Source organism: Salminus brasiliensis, chromosome 6, assembly GCF_030463535.1.
Source record: "Salminus brasiliensis chromosome 6, fSalBra1.hap2, whole genome shotgun sequence".
Lineage (NCBI taxonomy): Eukaryota > Metazoa > Chordata > Actinopteri > Characiformes > Bryconidae > Salminus > Salminus brasiliensis.
The window spans coordinates 7,830,610-7,854,752 of NC_132883.1; the positions used below are offsets into that span (position 1 = coordinate 7,830,610).

A 24,143-nucleotide genomic window follows, 5' to 3' on the forward strand; every position below is an offset into this window, starting at 1 on the left:
TAAGCTAGCCCAAAAATTCACGTTATTACAGCAAGTCCTGTCTTGTTGCCGGCCGGCTCCCCTCTGTGTTGCCGATTGAGTTGTAATTGCACAGCCCATTCCATTACCTTTAAGCTCCTCGATTGCCAATAAACAGCCTATGGCACAACAGAATATTAACAACTTCACAGGTGGAGGCTTGGCTACGTATGTTGGCTTTTCTGTAGGTAAATATATTGCTGTTGTCACTCAAAAAACCTTGTATCTCCAAAATAGAAGCTTTTAAGTCATTTTGGAGTGTTTCTATTGGTCCGTTCATCATGAAATTGTGATGCAATATACAAAGAACAGATTGGCAGATTCACCTTAGGGTAAAAAGACAGGTGTTCCGACAATGATGAGAGATTTATATTGTCCGTGTCCCAGAAAAAAAAGCCTGGTATTTTACTTTACAGGAGAAGAAAAGACCTTCTGAACTCTTAATGGACGTCATTGTATAGAGATCTCATTCCAGGTCATTCTGGAGGATTTCTGATACTGCTAGATTTAGCAAAAATGGAGATACGAGGTTTTTGCATGGCAGCAATGCGACATATGTGATATTAGATTATGTCAGCCTACGTAAATATACATGTAATTTCTTTTCCCCCCCAAAAAAAGAAATGGGATGACTCCACACTGTGGCCCTCCGGTGTCGACCAGAGGAGGGTGGGTTCCCCTTTTTGAGCCTTTTTGGTTCTTCTCAAGGTTTCGTCCTCTTGCTCTGAGGAGGTTTTTGGATAAGTTGCAAGGGCCTGATGGTGCACAACTACTGCTGATTTGTGTATGCATTAAAAATGTCATGATAAATATTGTGATATTAATTTTTTTTTATCATATCGTCCAGCCCTAGTTTGGAATGCTTTGGGAGGGGGCGGGGTGGGTTGCTCCTTGCAGTTTTGCCTGGAAATGAAATAATGTGTGGTAATCTATAATCTTTGTACAGTAATTGCATATTGTGTACCTATACTTTTGAGTTTGTGGTTTTAAGTTTGTGTGTTGAAAAACAGATATTTTGCTCATAGAATCACTGTTAGAATTCCTTTTCTGAAGTGAGTAGTTTTATTTGCAAAAGTGAGACGACCAGTTTTTCAGTGTTTGTACACTTACAAATGCCTACAAATGCTTTGGCATCAGTAACGGTATTAATAAATAATGAATAAGTTGTAGAGGAAAGGGTTTTTTTGTTTATTGTTTTTTTTTTGGACTTGCATAATGAAAGATCTGTTGGATCTCTTGTTTGCCTTGTGGTGATTCTCCAAATCCTTGTTCTTCAGGTGTTCAGCTGTATGTTCTGCTGCAAAGTCCTGGGAATATATGGATAAGCCACATTAGACCTGGTTGTGAACTGTAATAACTTGCTTGAATATTTAATGTGCTGTAATTGAATTCAAAGCGGTGAATTAAGGAGTTTGGAGATGCGCCAGGGAAATTGTGAACAAATGGTGAGAGATGTTGAACATATTCTGCTTGCTTTTGATTTGCCAACAGGGGCTAGATGGGAAGACTGAGGAGTGAGTCATGGTGGACTCTACCTTTCTCAGAGGAAGTGGAATTGAAATTTCTCCCACTGCCGTTCACATTGAGCTGGGTGTTCGTTCACATGCGTGTGTGTGTGTGTGTGCTGGATTGACAATCAGTTCTAACGAGTGCAGGAAAAGAGCACATTTTGCCCTGATAACTTTCAAATGACTTCTTAAACTAATCCTCCCACTCTGACCAGCCTCTCTCCGGCACTTCTTTAATGAATTTTTTTCCCCCTTTTGTGCGCGAGAGCAGTCCCTCAAGTCTATTGATAGCTGATGGCAAAGGAGATTTTCATTAAACCCTTATTAGCATTGACCCGCCAATACATGTAGGGTGACTCTTCTTGGTGGCGGTTCTGCTGACTCAAGGGATTGCTTAAGGCTTTGGCTCTCCAACTCCAAGCGTTCTGATGTCTAACGAGCAAGTTCAAGAACTCTGGCAGGGTTTTTAAATGCTCATTTACCTCTGGACAGTGAAGGTGATGGCGGGCATCCAGAGAAGATGCTAACCAGTGTTTAAAGCCTTGTTTCTCTCCATTGCGTGATGCCTCTGTGATTTGTCAATTACACGCTTGCTCTCCAAGTAGCCATTTTTATCTTTTTGTTGTCTGCCTCATACGCTTAAACATTGAAGCAGCTAAAGAAGCTTTCAGTTGACTGGCCTTTATTTTTGCCTCCCAGTTAAAGGTTCCTCCTGGAAGTGTGCATCCAAGCCGAGAACCATGTAGGAACCTGTATGTTTATTGTCTGTGTTTGCATTTTTTAACACTTCAGAAATTTGGAGATTTGATAAAGGTTAGCCTGAGCAATTTGAATATTCATGTAATTGTTCCTTTGAATTTTGGAATACTACATCGTAAATTTCAGCAGTATTTTATGTGATAAATGCTGAATACAGATGGTTCTCATAGATCTGAAATTTGGGGCTTTAATGGGCAACCCATTAAACAAATTATATATATATATATATATATATATATATATATATATATATATATGTGTGTGTGTGTGTGTGTGTGTGTGTGTGTGTGTGTGTGTGTGTGTGTGTATATATATATATATATATATATATATATATATATATATATATATACACACACACACACACATACATACATATATATATATATATATATATATATATATATATATATATATATATATATATATATATATATATAATCATATTATATATCATATTATATATCAAATATATATTTTTTTCCAGATACAAACAATTATTTGCACATAGAGATATTAACAGCTGCCATATTTCCCCGAAAAGAACAGCCGTTGTTAATACTTGGGCAGAACTTGCACCCAAAATCTACTTTCAATAAGAAGACAACAAGGGGGAAAACAGCTCAGTGCTCCAGAGAGCCCTATTGTATTGGCAGTACTTCTCTACAAGGACTAGACAAGCTGTGTGTAATGCAATGACGCAGCTAAAAATTTGCATTCATTAGAAGGGGCGTCCACAAATATTTGGACATGTAGTGTATGTAAATATTAGTAATCCTTTTTTTCCTAGATGTCTTATTTGCAGTGTACGTGTTATTGTAGGCCTGCTTCGACACAGCTTATTTCAGTTCATTTGCGCCTTCACGAGTAAACTACTGATGCATCCTTGCCACCTATTGGATGCATTTGGAACTGTGGTTATGAACACTTGCTTAAGTATGTAGTGTAAATATTGTTTTAGGTGGTTTTGATTAGTACGTTTAGGCATTTGAATGTGACAGTCCTGTTAGGCAGGAGGGTGGTTCAGTGTAGATGAGCTTAAGTTAGCTAGCCAGCCAGACTCCTGCTCCGCTAACTGTTCCAGCTATATATATTTAGTGTTATGCAGAGTTAGGCTGAGAAAGCTCTGTTTGAGGCAGATAAACAGTCAAGGCTGCCTTACCGAAGTCACACACTTGCTTCCATATCTACGCTGGCTGAACATGCTAACTCCGCACTAGCATTAGCCTGTTAGCCAGCGCGAAATAGGAAGGTCGAGGGCAATAACACCCACCTCCACCGCGGGTTCGGCACTATTGCTACCTGATCTGCGTCCCTTGTCCCATTTGCAATGGGTATGTGTGCGGATGCTCAACACAAATTTGGCCTTGGGTGCAAATTGGGAAGCGACAGGACTTCTAACGTCTGCCTGTCCTCCGTAATCGTGAGTTTGCCGGCAGAAGCAAGCAGGTTTCCTTTAAATCAGGTGGATGTGAACACTGAGCGACTGACCATACCGTGCTAAGTGTTTGAGCTGCTTGTGATGCACCAAAATTATGCAGTGCTAAATGTCGCTCTGCACTTTTTTGTTGCATAATGTTCGGTAAAGTACGATATGTAAGAAACACAGGCCACAGGACAAATTAGCACTAAGGAACCCAGGGAACCATTTTAATGTTCATTAAAGAATATTTTGTACAGGTAATGGGCTTAACCTCCACGCAATTTAGCTTCTAGGCCACTTAAAGGGAATTCTCAGTGTTAAGACCTTGTAATGTCTTAAGATATTGTCCAGGTCATTACTATTTAAATATGATCTAGAAAATTACTGTTGTGCTTTTTCACAAAACAAATCCATATCAGGCAAAATTCCTCTAATAGTAGGTCATCATTATCCCACTGTGATTACTAAACGTTTGCCTTGTAGTAATGTGTAAATCTGTGCAATGACTGACTACATTATAGCATCGTAATAATCCAGTGTAACTGAGGCCCTGAGGAAGATCTGCGCAATACACATGGTTCTGATCTGTGTGTGTAGATATTAATCATCCAAACAGAATTACACAGCATTTAATCAGCTAATCTGCGACTGAGGAAGCCCAGCCTTGCGTGAACAGACCAGCAGCAGCTATTTGGACAGCAGTTATAGTTTATAATGGGATGAATAAGACACGAGTCCTGTGTGAAACGCCGTGCTCGCATTTGCATGGAAGTTAATCAATGACTTCTGCAGTAAGTTGCTGAAATGTAAAGAGAGAATTAGGCAAAGTCACAAGTCAGGCTACAGATCGGTGGAGTGATTCGGGGTGTATCTCAGGAATACATTACCAGTCTGACACAAGCACGTCAATAGTATTGAACGCAAAGAAACACGGCTTTTTTTTTCTTCAATATTGTTGCCTTAATGAAAAGTGATTGCGTTTCTAACAGCGGCAGTCATGTCGTCATGCCATGCTCTGATATAAGTCCATGAATTGAATCTTCAGCAGGTTTAAGAACGCATGGGTTAACTACGCTCCCTCTTTTCGCAGGTATGTAGATGACGTGATCTCCAGAATTGGCCGCATGTTTCCAGACATGTCCATCGAGCTGTTTCGGCCCAACGGAACATCGGCTGTGCTTCTGGTAAGTGTATCTTTGGAAAAATCCTATAAAGGCTCATTTATACTCTGCTTATAAGGCGCTCGTTTTAAACGGCATAACAGTCACTGCCCACATACTTGTATGCACCCTTTATGCTGGCATGGGTATTAAGCAAAACGACCCCTAGAGGGCAGTTCAGAGTAAAGTCTCTGCCAATAACGAACATGAGGATGATGGAGGAGGTCGGCATGATGTACTTACTTCTGAACAGACAAAAGAATCAGTGGTGTAAACAGCTGTAAGCGATGTGTTATGTCTATATTGCAGTGGTTGTGTTTTCCCTTGCACTTTGGGCTACACTGCTACGGCTGCACTTCGCTAGGATTTCTAGTGGTACTGCTCCATTCTGTCCGTATCTAGAGGGAAAGAAAAAAAAAAAAAAAACGTAAAACGTATCAGGCAAAATTCCTCTAATAGTAGATCATCATTATCCTACTGTGATTATTAAACTTTTGCCTTGTAGTAATGTGTAAATCTGCGCAATGACTGACTACATTATAGCATCGTAATAATCCAGTGTAACTGAGGCCCTAAGAAGGTGCATATATATATATATATATATATATATATATATATATATATATATATATATATATATATATATATATATATATATATATATATATATATAGATATATATATATAGATATAGATGGATGGATGGATGGATCTTCTTAGGGCCTCAGTATGTATATATATATTTACATATATATAATATATATATATATATATAAAGGGAAGCAAAAGCTTGCTAAGAGTTGATCAAACAATACAACTGAACTGAATGAAAGGCTCTGGATGGTTTGTTGTTCTTTTATTTTTAAAGACCCCGTTTACACCTGGTCACTTCATGCGACTAGTAACTAGATTGTATTCTGAAGTGTGTGTGTGTGTGTGTGTGTGTGTGTGTGTGTGTGTGTGTAACAGCCTTTAAACTTCATCTACAAAATGCAAAGGCTCTGTTTTGTGCTCTCAGGAGAATATAAAATAAGCATCATCATTATGCAAATTGCCAACTAATCACTGCTGATGCTTTGAGAAGGTCGATACCTTTTTAAAATCCAGTGATCAATTCTGATCTTGATGGCCTTAGAAAATACACAGCAGGTAAAAGACAAAGGCTCTGTCAGGTGGTGTGTCAGTAATGTCCAAATGTCCAGGATGTGTGGCTCTTCTGCTTCAGTCTATCTTGTCCAAGGGTATTTAGGTACTTCCACAGCACTGTAAGAAGTCGTGCTAAGTCGATTCGGGATGACGAGGCGTCCTTGTTTCCGGGGACAGTCTCTATGTTAAGTGCTCTGTCCTCTGGCTGTCCTCATAAACATCCCGAAGGGAGCACACAAATTGGCACTGGAGATGTTCGACTCTTGAAGTAATGCAGATTTGTCCCCCACTGTGAAGGGCCAAGCCAAGCCAAGCTCACAGAAGCGGCAGACACAAGAAACACCAAAGACAAGACGTGGGATGGCCATTGCTCGGGGGCATGTCTTTAGATTTGTCCTGATTTTTCTTTCAGTGTCCCCTTGTGCTTTCTGGTGTTTGTTGTCTTTCAAGAGTGAAATTGGTTCTGCAGTGTTCTGCCTCTCTGCTGCTGCATATTTGTGGCTGATCGGCGATATCTGATGTCTGTGGACAGCATTGATTTAACGTTCTCAGCCCAACAGCTATCGTCTCTACCTTTGGGACCTCACTGCAGTGTCTTGTTTTTGTTTTTTTGCCACAGAAATCATGTTTTTTCATGTTTTCTGGCAAAGCGACAGAGACCTGAGGAGGGGGGGGTGAGAGAGAGAGCGAGAAAATGAGATGGGAAGAGAGAGAGAGAGATGGGAAGAGAGAGAGAGAGAGAGATGGGAAGAGAGAGAGAGAGAGAGATGGGAAGAGAGAGAGAGAGAGAGAGAGATGGGAAGAGAGAGAGAGAGAGAGAGATGGGAAGAGAGAGAGAGAGAGAGAGAGAGAGATGGGAAGAGAGAGAGAGAGAGAGAGGGATCTTGGCAGCAGTGCCAGAAAGACTACAAATGCCCCTTCCCCAGCCGTGGGACTTTGCCGGTTCACGCCCACGGGCACACACTGCCAGATGGCCCAGTTGGCAGGCTGGCCCACTCGGCCACAGCGGGAGCCGCTCTGGTGCCAGCTCCCCCCCCCCACCCGAGGGACCGTGCCACAGTTCACAACAAAGCTTTGAACATGTACGTCTCCGCCCTGTTCGCTTGCACCGCTTTGTGCCCCCCTAATTACCGTATTAAAGAATTCAGAACGCTCGCCTCCCCGAAACGCTGCTCTGAAAGCAGGGAGTTCAGCGATTGCTTGTTTCCTCGTCCACTTTTCTGATTTGAAGTGGACTGCTCGGTCTTCTTGGTCAAAATGACCGCAGTGAAAGGTTGAATAGATGAAGCCTGCCGTGTTCTTTAGATAACATGAAATCGAACCTCTGTTTGAAGCAGCATTATACAGGAATTTTACACCACTGTCGTAAATACATATCACACCATAAGCTCCCCCTTAATGGACAGCTGTATCCATGCATTTGTTGACAAGCTAAGAGTTGTTTTGTGTTGTTGGCAGAAGCATTACCTTAAAGGAAAGAGGCATGTGGACTGAGGCGGTAGAGTTATATTAACCCGAACTTGACTCAGTTACAGTTACGCTCTGTCTTCTTACGTGGCCGAGTCTGTCGTTTCCAATCGCTTAATACCACTGACGGTGAATATTTAGTAGCGAGGAAATTTTTCTTTGTAGAAGTCTTTGTAGAAGCAGTCTGCATGCCTAGATGCTTGGTTTTATACACCTGTGGCATTAGTGGAGTTAATAGAAACACCTGACAGCAATCATTTGGATGGGTGAGTGAATACTTTTGGCAATATAGTGCACGTGTACTCAAAACGAATGTGATTCCTCTACGTAGCTGCTACTGCTGTTTGCTTTGTAGTCTACTTTCTGTCCATTTTTAGCAGTGTTATTAATAGATGCTTGTAGTGCACGTCTGTTCAAATAAATAAATAAATAAATAAACCAGTAACTTTATTTTCATGAGTAAGACTGTGCTGGAAATCATGACTGGCATCTTTAAGGACCCTGATTTGAAAGGCTTTCTTGTCTTTTCTAATTTTCTGTGCTTCAAAATCTAGAGGTAATGTCCTTTACGCAATTGTGCCTCTATAGTACACGGAAATGGACAAATGCATATGGATAGAATTCAGGCTTTGGGATGTAAGCTGCTTTTTTGGCTATGAAAAATACATTTGTCATGTCCTGTCTATTAGCTGAGGATATTTCCTAGCATGCCATGAGCAAGTCTGTTCTCGAATTGGTCCTGAGGGATGGCCAGAGTCTCCAGATTTTTTTCCATAACCTAACATCACATAGGATTAATACCAGGGGCTTAAGCTCAAGCACACCTTTCTCAACTCAGCTGTTATTTGCCATGTTTAGAAGGTATATTAAAGCAGGGACGTCAGCAGACTGTGCTTAACTCTGGGCCTTGGTTCCTCAGCCCTGGGGTAAAGGAAAAGTGTGGACAGTCTGAGGGTTCCCAAGGAATGGATTGAGAACGACTGACGCAATGTGCTTTACAGGAGGTGTGTGATTTAGGCATGAGGTTTACAGAAAGCTAATTGCTGGGGTGTGAACTCTTAATTGTTGCCTCAAAAAGCAAACAAATCACTTAGGAAGTAACTGCAAGTCTGTTTGACTTGTGCTTGACAGCGAAAAGGTCTAAAGTTAATAAAACAGGGAATAATGTCTCTAAAATCAAGATGTAACGAACAAATCCACAAACACCTAGTGGACCGCCTGGCAGGAGAGCTGTCAATCACGTAAACATAAAGGCGTCTACACATCTAAAACATCCTGCCAGCAGCAACTTCACGCTTAAAAATAAAGATTCTTAAATCAGAGCTGTGAAGTGATGGAGTGACCTGGAAGAACCGTGTTTGCTTCTCCAAAGAACCTTTTAATGACTAGTTCTTAATAAAACGCAGTTGAGTTTAGGCTGGAGTTCAGGAAGCTCTTTAGAAACACCCATTCTTTCACTAATGTGTGGAAAGGCAGCCTGCATGGCTAGGAGCTTGATTTTGTACACCTGTGGCAATTAGCTTTCTGTAAACCTCATGCCTAAATCACACACTTCCTGTAAAGCACATTGTCAGTCGTTCTCAATCCATTCCTTGGGAACCCTCAGACTGTCCACACTTTTCCTTTACCCCAGGGCTGAGGAACCAAGGCCCAGAGTTAAGCACAGTCTGCTGACGTCCCTGCTTTAATATACCTTCTAAACATGGCCAATAACAGCTGAGTTGAGAAAGGTGTGCTTGAGCTTGAGCTCCCGGTATCATTCCTATGTGTTGTTGGGTTACGGAAAACAATCTGGAGACTCTGGCCATCCCTGAGGACCAATTCGAGAACAGACTTGCTCATGGCATGCTAGGAAATATCCTCAGCTAATAGACAGGACATGACAAATGAATTTTTTACAGCCAAAAAAGCAGCTTACATCCTTAGCTTACAGCTTAAATCAGATCTGTGAAGTGATGGAGTGACCTGGAAGAACCGTGTTTGCTTCTCCAAAGAACCTTTTAATGACTTGTCCTTAATAACGCGGTTCAGGGAGCTCTTTAGAACCACCCATTCTTTCACTAATGTGTGGAAAGGCAGACTGCATGGCTAGGAGCTTGATTTTGTACAACTGTGGCAAAGGCACTGAATGAAACACCTGAATTCAACGATTAAGAGGCGAGTCCTGAGGCTTCTGTCCACATACGGTACCTGAGCTGATGTTCTACATTTGACGTAGAGAATTGTGTAAATTGTATTATTTAGAGGCTCTTCCAGCTAGCTAGATTCAAGTATTTGGTTCCACAGAGTCCATTGATCTGGTTAGTACGGTCAGCAGTCACACAAACCCACAGCTCAGTTTGCCGCTTCTAAACGCAGCAAGGCTAAAAGAAGTCCGCTGCAGTACTGCTAATGCCATCAGACACCGTAAAAAGTCGTAGACCTAATCTACACTGCCTTCAGCAGACCTTTGTCAAAACAGAAGTGCTAGCATTTTAATCAGTGCTGTAAGGTACAACACATCCATCAAAATGCCAGCCTTTCCATCATGTTCTTGTTTTGTTTTTTTTGTGGGTTTTTTTCTTTTCATTCAAGGCTCACAAGCGTCCATTTGTACGCTATTAAATCACTTCTCTTCATGTAATCGTCTTTTGAGAAGAAATTAAAGAATTTTTTTATTAGTCAATTACAGTAGCCCTCTTCAGTGTGTGTGTGCACAAGAGCTTTTCTCTCGAGTGCTTCCAGAGTGCTTGCTGCTGTGCCTTTGGACGATGCTGCTTTGAAGTCAGGTCATGCAGTCCTGTTCCCCAGACTGGAGAGGAAGAGAGCCCTGTCCCAATACTTCTCTCGGCTCCACAAATAATAACTCGAATGAAAGAAGTGGATGAAAAAATAAAGGAAACGTCTGGCCGGACAAAATCAAGTTCATTCACAAAGCCGCTGAGCTAGATTGCGAGGCAGATTGGGTGTAAACTCTTCAGTAGGGCAGTTTGCAGAATGCTAGCAGGGCAAGGCATTTTGGTCGTAACTTTTGGGAACGGTTGGGAGGGTGTCTCTTTGCCTGTAGTTCGTTGCTGGCCCTTGCACATAGTTAGCAAACTTGAGTTGATGATTTTTGGAAGTTTGCTGTGTCACATCTAAAGCGAGCACCGAGGTAAACGCTGTTTTTTACTGTAAGGATGGTCACCCAGGGTAGATGCAAGAACACGCTTGCTTTTATAATGCGTTAGCTTTGGTGTGATATGAAAAAGCACTCCCGCTGTCCGTGGTCCTGAAGAGAGCAGCTGTCAACCCATCTATGTGTGCTTTTGAAGCAGAATCACTTGGAAAGTAACTTGTGCTTTGACAGTGAGGAGGCCTACGGTTAATAAAACGGGAAATAATGACTCTAAAATCAAGCTGTAACAAACAAATCCACAAACTCCTAGTGGACCGACCGGCAGGAGAATTGCCAATCAGGCAAACACAAAGACGTCGAAACATCTAAAATATCCTGCCAGCAGCAACTTCACTCTTAAAAATAAAGGTTTAGAAAACTCTTCTGTAAAATGATGACAGAGAAGAACCACGTTTGCTTCCCTAAAGAAACTTTCAACTAGTAATACTTAGAAAAAAACACTAAATTGAGAGATAAGATAGATAAGATCATCCTTTATTAGTCCTGCAGTGAGGAAATTCTCAGTGTCACAGCAGAAAGGGATAGCAAGACACTCGGTTACAAAAATGTAGATAAATAATTTACACTATATACACAATATAAATAAGAATAAAAAAAGCAATAACAATATTATTTACATTATTTACATGTGTGGGGGGAGGGGGGTATTGCACATAGAATTTTTGCATTGAAGGACCTCTGTTCCCTGAACATGTGTGTGTAGTTTAAGTGTGTGTGTATGTGGTCCGCTGGGAGCAGTGTTGGTTGTGGAGTCTGACGGCAGCAGGAAGGAAGGACCTGCGATACCTTCATTAGAGAACCGGAAGGGGTTGTTTGTGGTCATGTTCTACAGTATAGCTTTGGCACCATTGCTTTCTAAAGCAGTGGTTCTCAAACCAGCCCGCCAAGCAGTCCTGATTTTCCCTCTCTTCTTATGTAAAGTTAGTCTCCAAGAACCAGTTTGAGAACCGCTGCCTGAAGAATCTCCATCAGTCATTCTTTTAAAAAAAATAATAATCCAAAGGCTCTTTGGGGAACCAACAGTGGTTCTTCTGTGAGATCTCTCCACAGAACACCAGTGGCATCTTTGCTTTCCCTGCAGCGTTGTTTTTTAATGCTGAATTGAGAGGTTGGTAAGGAACCAAAATGGGTTCTTCTGTAGTATCGCTCCACAGAACTCTTTTGGCACCTTTGGTTCACTAAAAACCTTTTTGTGAATTATTAAAAAACCTTTCCATGATTTTTTTCGTTGCTTTAAAAAAAAAAAAAAATGTTGTGGCATTGCGCTACAGATATTGTTGAGCTCTGTATTGTTGTTCAGTTAAACCAGTATTAAAAAGGTTCCTTAGAGAACAAAAAGGGGTTATTGTGTGGCATCGCTCCTATGTCTATGGTTCCCTAAAAAAAAATTGTTAATTAAAAAAAAATAAATAAACACTTAGTGGTTCTTATGGAACCAGAAGTGGTTCTTCTGTCACCTTTTGGTGTTTTTCGATTCCCTAAATAACCTTTCCATGATTCATTCCTTAAAAGATAAAAAAGTTCTTTAAGGAAACCAAAAGTGCTACTTTTCTGGCGTCACTCCAAAGCACATTTTTGACACCTTTTAGTTTTAAGAAACATCCAGCTTATGACAGTTCATCCTCCAGCAGAATTGAGCCTGAGAGCAGGCTGTCTACGTTCCGAGTTCTCTTGGCGGTGCCGCAGCGTTAAGTAGGGCGTGAGATTGAGGGCAGAGGGAAGGGCCGGCCCTCTGTGGGCACGCTCTTATGAGCGATGCTGCCCGGGCTGTAATTAGGGGGATGTTAATGAGCATGACAAAATACCTCCTCCTCCTGCCCTCTCCACACGTTCCTCACCCTTTTGATATCATTGTACAACCCCCACCCCCCACCACTCGCCACTACCACCGCCAACACACACGCTTGCCTGCATGCGGGGTTTGGAATATATACGTATATGTCGTGATCTCCTTCTCCTGATTAGCGGCGGCTGTATTTTTAGACGATGTGAAGCTGTTTAATGTGCTGCCACTGACTGGATCCTGTCACTCGTCTGGCATCGTGCATCAAAGACACACCAGTGCACATCCACCTCAAAGCTACACCACCGAGTGTGGCATGAGCAACTTGGAAAACGTACTGTAGTGTAGAAACACACACACACACACACACACACACGCGCGCACACACGCACACACACACGCACATGAAACAGAGGCCGCGGTGATGGAGCTTGTCCATCAAAGCTTTAATTATTGGAACATTTTCTGACCTTATCTTATAAGCATAAACTGACCTCGGTTCCTTTCCTTTACATTGAACGTTGTGCAAGTTACAGTTCCCCATAGTGCCGTATAGCGCCCCCTTGAGGTAGTTGGTGCAGCCTGTACACTCTACAACTGTCTAACGATGCTTACACTCCATTCTCATCCAGTCCACTGTTATTTCCGGAGTTCATAAGAAAGAAAATGGCCAGAATGTCGGAAACAGTCCTTTCTCTGCAATCACCTTTGGTTTCCTTGAGCAGAGGTCCTCAAACTAGTCCCTACGGGCCCCCGGGTGGTCCTCATATCCCTCTTTTCTTATACACTGATCAGACATGGCATGATAACCACCTGCGTAATATTGAGTATGTTGCTAAGACGTTACAGAAGATCTTAGTCCTTAGTCCTATAAGATGTGAGGTGAGGCCTCCATAGATCACATCCATGACCCTAGTATGTTCTTGACCTTCACGGTCACTGGTTTACCGGTTGTCTATTCTTAGAGCACTTTTGATATCAGGGGGGGACGGGACCCACAAGACCTGCCTGATGTATTGGAGATGTTCTGGCGCAGTCTTCTAACCATCACAGTTTGGTTCATGTCAAAGTGGCTCAGATTCTTATGCTTGCCCATTTTGTCCTGCCTCCAACACTTTCAGCGGAACTGGCTGTTCACTTGCTCCACCACTTGACAGATGCCACTGTAGATAAAGATGAGGTGAGTAGTGCTAATAATATGGCTGATCAGTGTATGGTATCAGTGTGAATTGGATGAACTGGTTTGGGAACCACTGACCCAAAGAATCTTTCAGTCAATCATTCCTTTAAAAATAACAATTGAGAGGCGCTTTAAGAACCCAAATGTCACCGAAGCTTTGCCAGTGTTGGTTCCCTAAAGAACCTTTCAACTAATCGTTCTAAATCATTTATGGCATTGCTCTGCGGGACACTTTTCACACCTTTGAGTCACTAAGGAATCTTTCAGTTCATCGTTCCTTTTCATGAATTGTTTAAAAAATAATAATAATAATAATTTGAGAGAACTTGTGTGTTAGACACACTCCAATGTTCATTTTCAGTCGTTTCACTGCAGACAGAACAGTGAAAAAAAAAAACACATTTTCTTTTCTGTTCTAGATCACTCAGTGAGGGCGAGGGGAAGGAGGCAGCCTAGACAACATTATCATGACCAGAGCGATACTCCTAAATCCACTACAGTTCCCACAAAACCCAGCGAATCCAATTTTTTCTGAATTCAGGAATACAGATTCAGGTTTTCGGGTGGAGCTCTCATATATATATATATATATATATATATATATATATATATATATATATATATATATATATATATATATATATATATATATATATATATATATATACAGAACCAGGCAGAACCAGGGTTTAGGCTCCTAAGCACATTAATTAAAAGCATTTCTGCAGTTTATACTGCAGAAACTCCACATCCCATTAGAACAGATGCAGAGAACCATAAATTAAAAAGCAGTGAAAAGCAGCATGAATTTCTTATTTTGAAGAAAGCAGTTGATCTTCTGAGCTCGTCTAAAGAGCAAAGCTTGGTTCAAGATTTCTCCTGGACGCCCCCCAGTCCAGCCAGCACAGCGTGGATTTGGATCTATTCCTTCAGCAGCAGCAGCTCACCTGATTTACCTTCATTAAGCACTGATTTACCAACCCAGGTGTTCACCAGGATGAGAACTCTGAAAAATACCAGATTCCCATGAGGAGAAATGATACAAACAATAAATGCTGTTTGTATTTATTCTTTTATTAGTGGTTTTTTTTTACTGAGGAAATAAACAATTAATGCCCAGATAAGCAGCTTTATTCATTCATATAATGTTCTAGACTATTAGGTGAGTGACATCATTGGGATTTCCACATTTGTTTCATTTCTCATATCATTTTAGAGAACGTCTAGGGTATTAGACAGATTTGTTAATGATTTAATGTTTTCCCAGGTGATCTTAATTAAAGGAAGATGAAATCTGAAGATGAAAATCATGAAAAAGTGCTGGGACTTGAAAAGTATCGAAATTCCACAAAGACTAAAAAGAGAGCTCATCGAACTGTGGAAAGATTTGGGAGTAATTCAAAGCAAAGCTGAATTCGGTCAGATAACAACTTTTTCAGATGAGAACCTGTCAGACAAATGAGTAGTATTAAAAGGTTGACTATAAAACAGAGGCTGGCAGTGTATTAAGCTGGATTTGGGCCACCCCTACCCGAAGCTCACAATAAGAAACGTTGGTTCGTAAGAGGAGAGGAAAAAAGGTCACGGTGTGGCTACTATTATTCCCTGACCTCCCCGAGTGCTATTGCTATTGAGAACCTATGGATCATCCTGAAGTGCAAGATTTATGAAGGTGGATGGCAGCATACCTTTAAACAACAGGTCTGGAAGGCAATACTGACATTCTTGACTTGACTACAGTCAGACGCTGCCACACATTGACTTAAAGTTTCAAGTTCTTTGGGCCCCAGAGCTTCAACAGTAATCCACCACGACTATTTGAAGCCCCTCACCTGTTGTCTTTACAACCTTACACCATCTTTACACCAAAACAGCAGCCAACTACTCAAAGCATTCAGGCCACTTTTTATATTCTTATATACTCCCAACTTTGGTTCTGCCAAATAACCCACCCGCTCATAGCTCCCCCCTAACACTAGTAATGTAAGTACTTAACATGTCCTCTCCGACGCACTGGGTCCCCAGCTCCACCACACCAGATAACCACTGGTTCCTGTGCTTTAAGAGTGATGTGGGGAGTGATCGTCATCTACCCACCCAGAGAGAGAGCACAGACCATTGTTTCTCTCTCTCTCTCTCTCTCTCTCTCTCACTCTCACTCTCACTCTCACTCACTCACTCCGACCGCTGATGGCAAAGCAGCTTGGCTCAGGATTCAAACCTGCGACCCCCAGACCACAGTGGTAACGCATTCCTCGCGTCATTCCTCAATTTTTTTTATTTTATTTTTTTTACTCCTTCTTTAACAAGACCAACGTGAACTTAGGAGTGCCCTTCACTGCTGTCAAGCAGCCGAGCTGGGACGGTGTTTGGTATATTTCCATATTTATCCAAAAGGGAAATCTCTGTATACCCAGTATTAAAGCCTGAATATTTGAGTCCTGCCATAATCAAGAGGCTATCATATTTCCTGTTAATGCATCCTCCTTTGTTTCAATGTGAAGTAGTTTCCAGGGGTCAGTACTGGGTCCCCTGAAGGTAAATTGCCATGACAGTAGGGTTGCAAAGGAATGGAAAATGTCCCAAAAACTTTCCATGGGAACTTTAGCTCGGGAACTTTGGAAATATTCCAAAATGGAAATTTTGGGAACTTATTAGAATTAATAGGAAATATTGGATTATTTAAAGGAACTGTGTCATCAATGTATTCTTATTTTGTCAACAACAGACATGAAGGTATGACAATATAAATAATAATTGACATAATTGCAAGCAGAACTTTTAGAAATGCTTAATGTTTCATTGAACAATCAAAGGTTCAGTTGAAAGAACGCAACTCCTAGCCCCGGTTAACTAGTCTGAAATGAAATTTCAACTGTGAGATTACACCTTAATTTAATAGCTGTTTAATGTTTCAATGCTATTACTGTCAGTAAAAATATGAAACTCCAAAACATTCTTTGGTCTAAAAAGTCCTTTGGTCAAAATGTGTGCTTTCAGAAGTGCTGAGTGTCAGGTTTCATCTGGACATCTGCTGTACATGTGATTGAGGAATGAACAGTGAACGCAGGGGCTGTGGTCTCAGTAGCCCTGCAGTGTGTAATGTGCCTGGGATTGAGGAGCAGCTTTGCTATTTAACTGTTTTGGTTTCATATCTAATTATTTTAGCCAAGATTATGCCTTAGTATGTTTTGCCAAATGTATGCAAGTTTCTCACCTTTAGCTTTGAATGTTCCCATTATGAATGTTCCCGTTGCGTTAATTCCGGTTAATTACCACAGTAAATTTCCCAACTTTGGAAATTCCTGGACTTTTGCAACCCTACATGGCAGTCTTGCCTGGATTCTATGACACACAAGCTGGTAGAACCGTTGGCCTTTGGTAAAGAACCTTCAACAGACCTGTTTTTTAGAGTGTACTTGAGTGGAAATTGAAACTTGAGTAAATGGAAACTGCAGTTTGAGGGAAGTGTGGTGATTTAGTCGTGCACTCGGTAGGTGTTGCTGATTGGTGGCCCTTGAGCTTCTACAACTGGTTGACTTCATGAGTCTCCAGTGAATCTCTGATGCAATAAGCATCAAACTTCAAACCCAAAGCTTGTCATGTCTGATCATCTGCATTACTTGTTCGACTTACTTGCTCAAGTCAGATATTCAACATTTATTCTTGAGGTGTCGCTCTTGCTTTCAGTCTCGCTCACGTTCCGCCCTCGCTCGGTCGTGCCCTCCCTGGCTCTGGCTCTTTTGGCTTTGTTGTTTGAGCCCTGTCTTATTAATTGAATCTTAAAGTGACCTTGCGCTTCAATTGATCTGCATTAGAAATATTTCGCCCTTCCCAAGGTCGCTGCAGCAGTGTTTTGAACTCTGGGCGAGAGGGCGGCTTCTGGCTCTGGAATATCGACTGAGCGTTCCGGGGCGACTTCACAGAGCCAGATAGTGCTGAGGGGGTGAGAACGCTCATGAGGCTGTGGAGGTCACTGCAGATGCTGTGCAGGAGCTGAGGGTGGGAAAATACCCCTCGTTTATAGCCGTACCAAAGTGGAAAGCGAGTTCCATTTCTTTTCTTGGCGTTGGATGGAAAGCAAACAGAAAATTTGATGAGGTGGCCGTATCGGGACAGGCCAGAGATGGCATTGATGGTGCTCTGGTAGTCGTATGGACGAATGCTGAGTGGCTGATGCTCACACCCAGCTGTTTCAGCAGCTATACAGTGATGGACTAGAAAACAGCTTCCACATCAGCACAAAACAGGACGGAGAAATGGATCAATAGAAGCTGAAGCACAGTGAGGCATTTGACAGCATTAAAATTAAATTAAATGTCCAATTAAATAAAAACGTCCTATTAAACTCCCGAGTGTTTGAACCTGAAGGTTCAAACAATTTTACAGACTGAAATTTGTTGGACTATAGTTGGGTCCAGACAGACATAGTCGGGTCTAAAGTCAGATTCGGGCAGAACGGTGTCCGATTCGGGCAGATTTTTACTGGGCTACAATTGGGTTTAAGCAGAGTTTTGTCGGGCTGGAGTCGGGTTCGGGCAGGGTTTTGTCGGGCTGGAGTCGGGTTCGGGCAAGGTTTTGTCGGGCTGGAGTCGGGTTCGGGCAAGGTTTTGTCGGGCTGGAGTCGGGTTCGGGCAAGGTTTTGTCGGGCTGGAGTCTGGTTCGGGCAGGGTTTTGTCGGGCTGGAGTCGGGTTCGGGCAGAGTTTTTGTCGGGCTGGAGTCGGGTTCGGGCAGAGTTTTTGTCGGGCTGGAGTCGGGTTCGGGCAGAGTTTTTGTCGGGCTGGAGTCGGGTTCTGGGGCACAGTTTTGTCGGCCTGGTTCGGGCACAGTTTGGCACGAGCCGAATTTGGGCATACTTCAGTCGAGGTTCAGACTGAATCTGAGAGTAGTCCAACAAAACTCTAAGAGAATATTGGCCTCATTCAGACTTCGAGTTCAGAATTGTGTTAAGGTACAGTTGAGTTCAAAGACTTGGTCTATAGTCTGGTTCTGGTTCTGACAGAGTTTTGTCAGGCCTCAGTCAGGCTAATTTTGCTGTGCTACCATTGGGTTCTGGAGGTTTTATCATGTGTTTAAATCCAGACTACAGGAACACCACAGTGTGTTTGGAATTCAGAGCTAGGTAGGATGAGAATTGAAGAAGAAGAATAGAAGAAGAATCTCTTTATTTCACCAAGTATGTTACACATACAAGGAATTTGTCTTAGTGAGAGCAACACGTATGACAAGTAACAAAAACACAGAACAACCGAGCATGTTGTTGCAATGAATTTGACTCCGAAAATCTCAGACCCCATTAAAGCTCTGTTCCGGTTCTGCAGATGAATGCATGTCTTCTTTTTTTAGTCATGAAGAAACAGATTTGACCAGCAGTTTCTCTGAGCGCCGAGGGGTCAATCCAATCCCAACGTTGCGCCTCTTGCTTCCTGTTTGGCGCTTCGCAGCTGATTTGGCGGACGGAGACGGCGCTCACTTGTTGCTTAGAAACGATTTCTTTCTTTTTTTCCTCTCTCTCTCTCTTTCTCCATCGTTCTTTTCCTCTCCCCTCTTCCCCTCCCTCTCGGCTGCCCACTCTTGCTCCAAATAAAAAGCACCATCTGCCGCCATGGCACTCCGCTCCGCCTGGGAGTGCACTTTCACTCGGCTAATGAACCGCTCCAGGACGCCCCAAAGTTTAGTGCTCTCTCTTTCCCAAAGAACTTCTATTCTCCTCAACGTGGATTGCATGCTGGCCCGGCACCAAAGCCTCACTTTTAGTCCCAATCCCGGGAGGACGGATGGAGAAAAGCATTTTCCTAGAATAGCTGTTGACATAATAATTGGCTTCACATGCGCGCCATGTGAAAAGATGGTGTGTGTGTGTGCGTATGTGTATATATGCATGTGTGTGTCTATATATATATATATATATATATATATATATATATATATATATATATATATATATATATATATATATATATACATACACACTCACACACTCACACACATACTTGTAGCATTTTTTGAGGAAAGATTTTACACTGAAGTTTTAAGAGCAACTTCTCCACTGCAGAGCTTTGGACGTGAATGTGGCTTAATTATCAGTGCTTGTGATTGTTTTCGAGCTTTCGGGGTCGCTGTAGTGGCAGCTCGTACCGTGGGCGAAGTTGTCCTGGGATTGTGGTGAAGTAATGCTGTAGCTGTTGGAGTTGTTGAAGCTGATTCTGTGTTTACAGAGTAATCTGTTGTAGTTAAAGCCGTTTACAGCAGTTGTAGTGCAGCTTTCCCAGGGTTATTATTGCCTGTGTGTTGATGGTCTGGAGCGCTGACTGCTACTGCTCTTATTTGTTGGGTATATTGTTGGGTAACTGCCTGTTCATAAAACTTCACAGCCTCTGTTTAATCGTGAACTTCCTCTCGTGCAGTGCACTCAGCAGTCCTCTCTGTTGTAGAGGAGGATTACTCACCCAGGCTGCGCACAGTTTGTTCAGTATCGCTGTCTGTGTGCCTGTCTCACCCCCCGGTATCTCTCCCTCCCTGTCTGTGTGTCTTTCTGTGAGTCTCTCTCCCCTGTATCTCTCCCGTCCTGCTGCTCACTTTTTCTCCTGTCAGCTTCTCTCGCTGCCTGTCTGTCTCTCCCCATTCTGCCTTTCCCTGTCTCTCTCTCTCTCCCTCTCTAATCTGTCTCTGTCTCTCCCTCTCCCTGCCTGTCTCTCTCTCCCTTTCCCTACGTGTTTTTATCTCTCTCCCTGCCTCTCTCCCTGCCTCTCTCCCTGCCTCTCTCCCTGCCATTCTGCCTGTCTGTCTCTTTTCCCTGTCTTTCTCTCCCTGCCTTATTTCTCTCTCTCTCTCTCTCTCTCTCTCTCTCTCTCTCTCTCTCTCTCGCGCTCCCTTTGCCTGCCTGCCTGTCTCTCGCTCCCTTTGCCTGCCTGCCTGTCTCTCGCTCCGTTCACACTATGAGGTGTGCTTTATCCTGTGTCTGGTTCTATAAAGCATGTCTGTGCGAACGCTGCTGGCTCTGTGAGGCTGGATTAGATGAGCTGGAGCTGATGTAGGAAAACACAGAACTGGGCCTCTTTACTTTATTCCCCACAACCCAACCTGAGCTGCACAGCATTCCTGAACGGCTGTACATCAGCTGTCTCTCTGTCTCTCTTCATGCATCTGCATACACATGCTTAGCATGTGTTTGTCCATGTCTGCAATTAGGTGCATGTGTGTGTTTGAGCCCTGAAGTGTGTTTGTGCGTATGTGTGTCTCCTTCATGTCTGCTGGTGTGTGCTTGTGTGCACATGCCGTGCTCAGCTATCGGAGCAGATGGCCGTAGTTTTGCTGTTATTTGTTTTGCAGAAGCCAATTTCATGTTGGAATCTTTAGGTGCTGAAGCAACAAGACAAAGTAAGAAAGAGCTCAGCGTGTGAGAGGAGGAGGAAAAACGAGAAGAAAGAAAAGCAAACCCTCTCTCTGAAGTTAACCATAACCCCCCACCACCCCCCTTCCACACACGCCCACCCACCTCCCCCCTCCTGGCTAGTTCTGCAGTGACAGCACACAGCACGGCTTCAATCAGCCCCACATTGGGAACATACAAACAAGCTCGCTGTAAAAGGAGTCTTACTGAACTGGCCGTCAGTCACTCGCAGGCTGCCGTTTAATAATGCACTGCATCAGTGTTGGACATGGGGGAGTTACCTTCGCCGGCCATCGCCGGCCATCGCTGCTCAACGGCAGTTCGGCTGAGATTTTTATAGAGCAACGTTTAGTACCCGTCAGTCAAAAGTGTGGGTACACCTAGGCTGTCATGACGTCTTTTTGTTTGTTTGTTTTGGATGATATTGTCCATGAAATAATGCAGCAGGACTTGGTGGTAGCAGGCACTGAGGTTTCAGTTTGCACAGTAAGACTCATACTAAACGCTAAAGGTCTCCATGCTGGTACACCTCTACTAACCCAAGCAAGTGAACAGTCAGTTCTTGAAGGTATTAAAAGCAGGGGAAATGGGCAAGAGTAAGAATCTGAGCCACATTGTGATGGCAAGATGACTGGACCAGAACATCTGGATTCAAAACATCAGGCAGGTCTTGTGAGGTTTTTCTGGTAATCTCCTGCTAATGCCCTGGTGAGAGATACCACTGGTCACCTTCAGAGGTCTTGTGGAGCCTGGGGGACCTACTCAATATTAAGGTCATGTTATGGCGTGTCTGTGTGTCTGTGTGTGTGTGTGTGTGTGTTGAGTTTGCACAGTAAGGTCTCCATGCTGGTACACCTCTACATATCTGCTGAACGTGCTAAGAGGAGAACACTAACTACTAATTCTATTACGTCAGCCAACAGACGGCCATGCTGGCTAGCATCGCCTCGCGCTGAACGCTGGGGGGAGAGGGAGAGCCGTCCACTGGTTTATGTTTTGATCAGTCAGTTAAGAGCTGTTAGGGCTTATGTTAATTACTGTGGTATGATGATGATGTCCACAGTGCAGAATTTTGAGATGCGGTTTTAGGAGTCATGAAAAAGTCCTGCCTAAAAAAAACAGTAGGGGGGTTCATTTAAATAATAAAAAAATACTAATAATTTTAAAATTAGAAAATGAAGAAAAAATCATTCAGGTCCCAACTTCTGACTGAATCTGTATTTCTAACCAAGATCTGTTGTATTGTTTTTTTTGTTGTTGTTGTTGTTGTTTGCAGGTTCTTTTACTTTACTCATTTCATTTGTTTAATTCGAGAACTCCACCATATGTTCAGTTCCAGGAGATGGTCAGTTTTAAGGTCAGCCCCAGAAACATGACCGTGCTAAATCTGACCTTTGATCCATGGAAGGAGCCCAAGATGTGTCCATGCAAGCGTAGGTTTGGCCAGTAAAGATACATCATGTTTGTGAAGGGCTCAAGTGCTCCGCCTGTGCAAAGAGAGCGATGAGATTTGAGGCCCCCCCCCCCCCCCCCCCCCCTTGAGGGACGCTCACTCCCTTTAGAATACATTACGGAACAGATCAATGGAAAATCTATAGATGCTGACATGTAACGGGCCGTTCCGAGCACGAGCACATAACTGCATGTGAGTGATGGGTTGAATTTTAAGTCAGTCGAAGCGCATTGATACCCCGAAGGCTCTGTGCCGTCGTTAGCTTGCTGACCGAAGAAGACTTGATGTCCCCCAGTCTGTTTTTGAGCCATCGATCTCCAGAGTGTTTTGGGGAAATCTGCTTTAAACTTCAGCGAATAACAGTCAGACCCTTATAGTCCATCTCAGGAGAGTCCAGAAGAACTGGTGGTCCCACACACATCATTACTGTGGTCTCCTAACTTTTTTTTATACTGTTTGAAAACCCTGGCTGCGGCTTACACTGCCTGAACGCTGTGATGGTGATTGGTCTTTGCAGATGCAGATGACTTTGATGGGTTTTGGGTTGTTTATTATTTCATCACTCAACATTATTTTACCTGTACACCAGTACATCAGCCATAACATTAGCACCACCTACAGATGAAGTGAAAAACATTGATTGTCTTCATCTACAGTGGCATCTGTCTAGGGGTGGATATCGTCCCAGTCACGCAAAAACCTTTCATCTTCAAAATGCCAACTTTACAGGAAGATTTAAAAAAATCAAAAAGTGAAAAATTACAAAAATGGAGATACAAGGTTTTTGTTGGACAGTGAGGATGTGTCAGGCAGCAAGTGAACAGTCAGTTCTTGAAGGTGTTAAAAGCAGGGGAAATGGGCAAGTGTAAGAATCTGAGCCACGTTGTGATGGCTAGATGACTGGACCAGAACATCTGGAATTCAAAACATCAGGCAGGTCTTGTGAGGTTTTTCTGGTACCTACCAAAAGTGGTCTAACCGGCAACAGGGTCATTGGCACCAAAGGCTCACTGATGTAATTCTCGAAGGCCCCACTTCACAACTTACAGGACTTACAGGACTCTCCTGCTAATGCCCTGGTGTGAGATACCACAGGACACCTTCAGAGGTCTTGTGGAGTCTGTGCCTCCAATAGTCATATCTGTTGTGGGAGCACAAGGGGGGGGACCTACTCTATATTAGGGTCATGTTCTGGCTGGTGTGTGTATGTAGCAGTTCTGCAGTGCAGTGCAGGTTTTGTATTTCTTAATTAACTGACTGAGACATGGTTGGGCAGCTGCATTTGTCTTCATGGTCTTGGTCTTGAAGTTCTAGAGTGATGGTTTTTACTAATAAAAAAAAAAAAAAGTGTCTCACTCACTGGAAACCAAAGCACAATTAGTTTGATTCATTTATCAGTTCCGAGTCCTTTTGGTGATCTGATCAATCTGACGTGTAAGACCTTCATTCCAGCTCTTGAAGGCCTAACCAATGAGAGCGTGCTTGGCTGTGTCAACCATTACTGGAACACTTGCAGTGTCAACTTGCCACAATAAAGTACAATATTTAATAATAGTCCATTGACTGAACCTGAGGTAATACTGGCTCATGAGGAGTGGCTCTGTATTCTCAGCATTGTTGGATATCTATGTGTACTAAATTCAGAGGATCATATTGAACAGTACAATACTCTGTACTGTTATACTCCTACTTATC

General features: G+C 42.8%; 1 protein-coding gene across 1 annotated transcript in view; it reads left to right on the top strand.

The window, feature by feature from the left end:
* med27 (mediator complex subunit 27) overlaps window positions 1–24,143 on the top strand; it is an 87,520-nt gene that overhangs the window by 39,134 nt on the left and 24,243 nt on the right. The window contains exon 4 of the mRNA XM_072681483.1: window positions 4,799–4,892. Coding sequence (XP_072537584.1) covers window positions 4,799–4,892 — 94 coding nt within the window. The remainder of the gene's footprint in view (window positions 1–4,798; window positions 4,893–24,143) is intronic.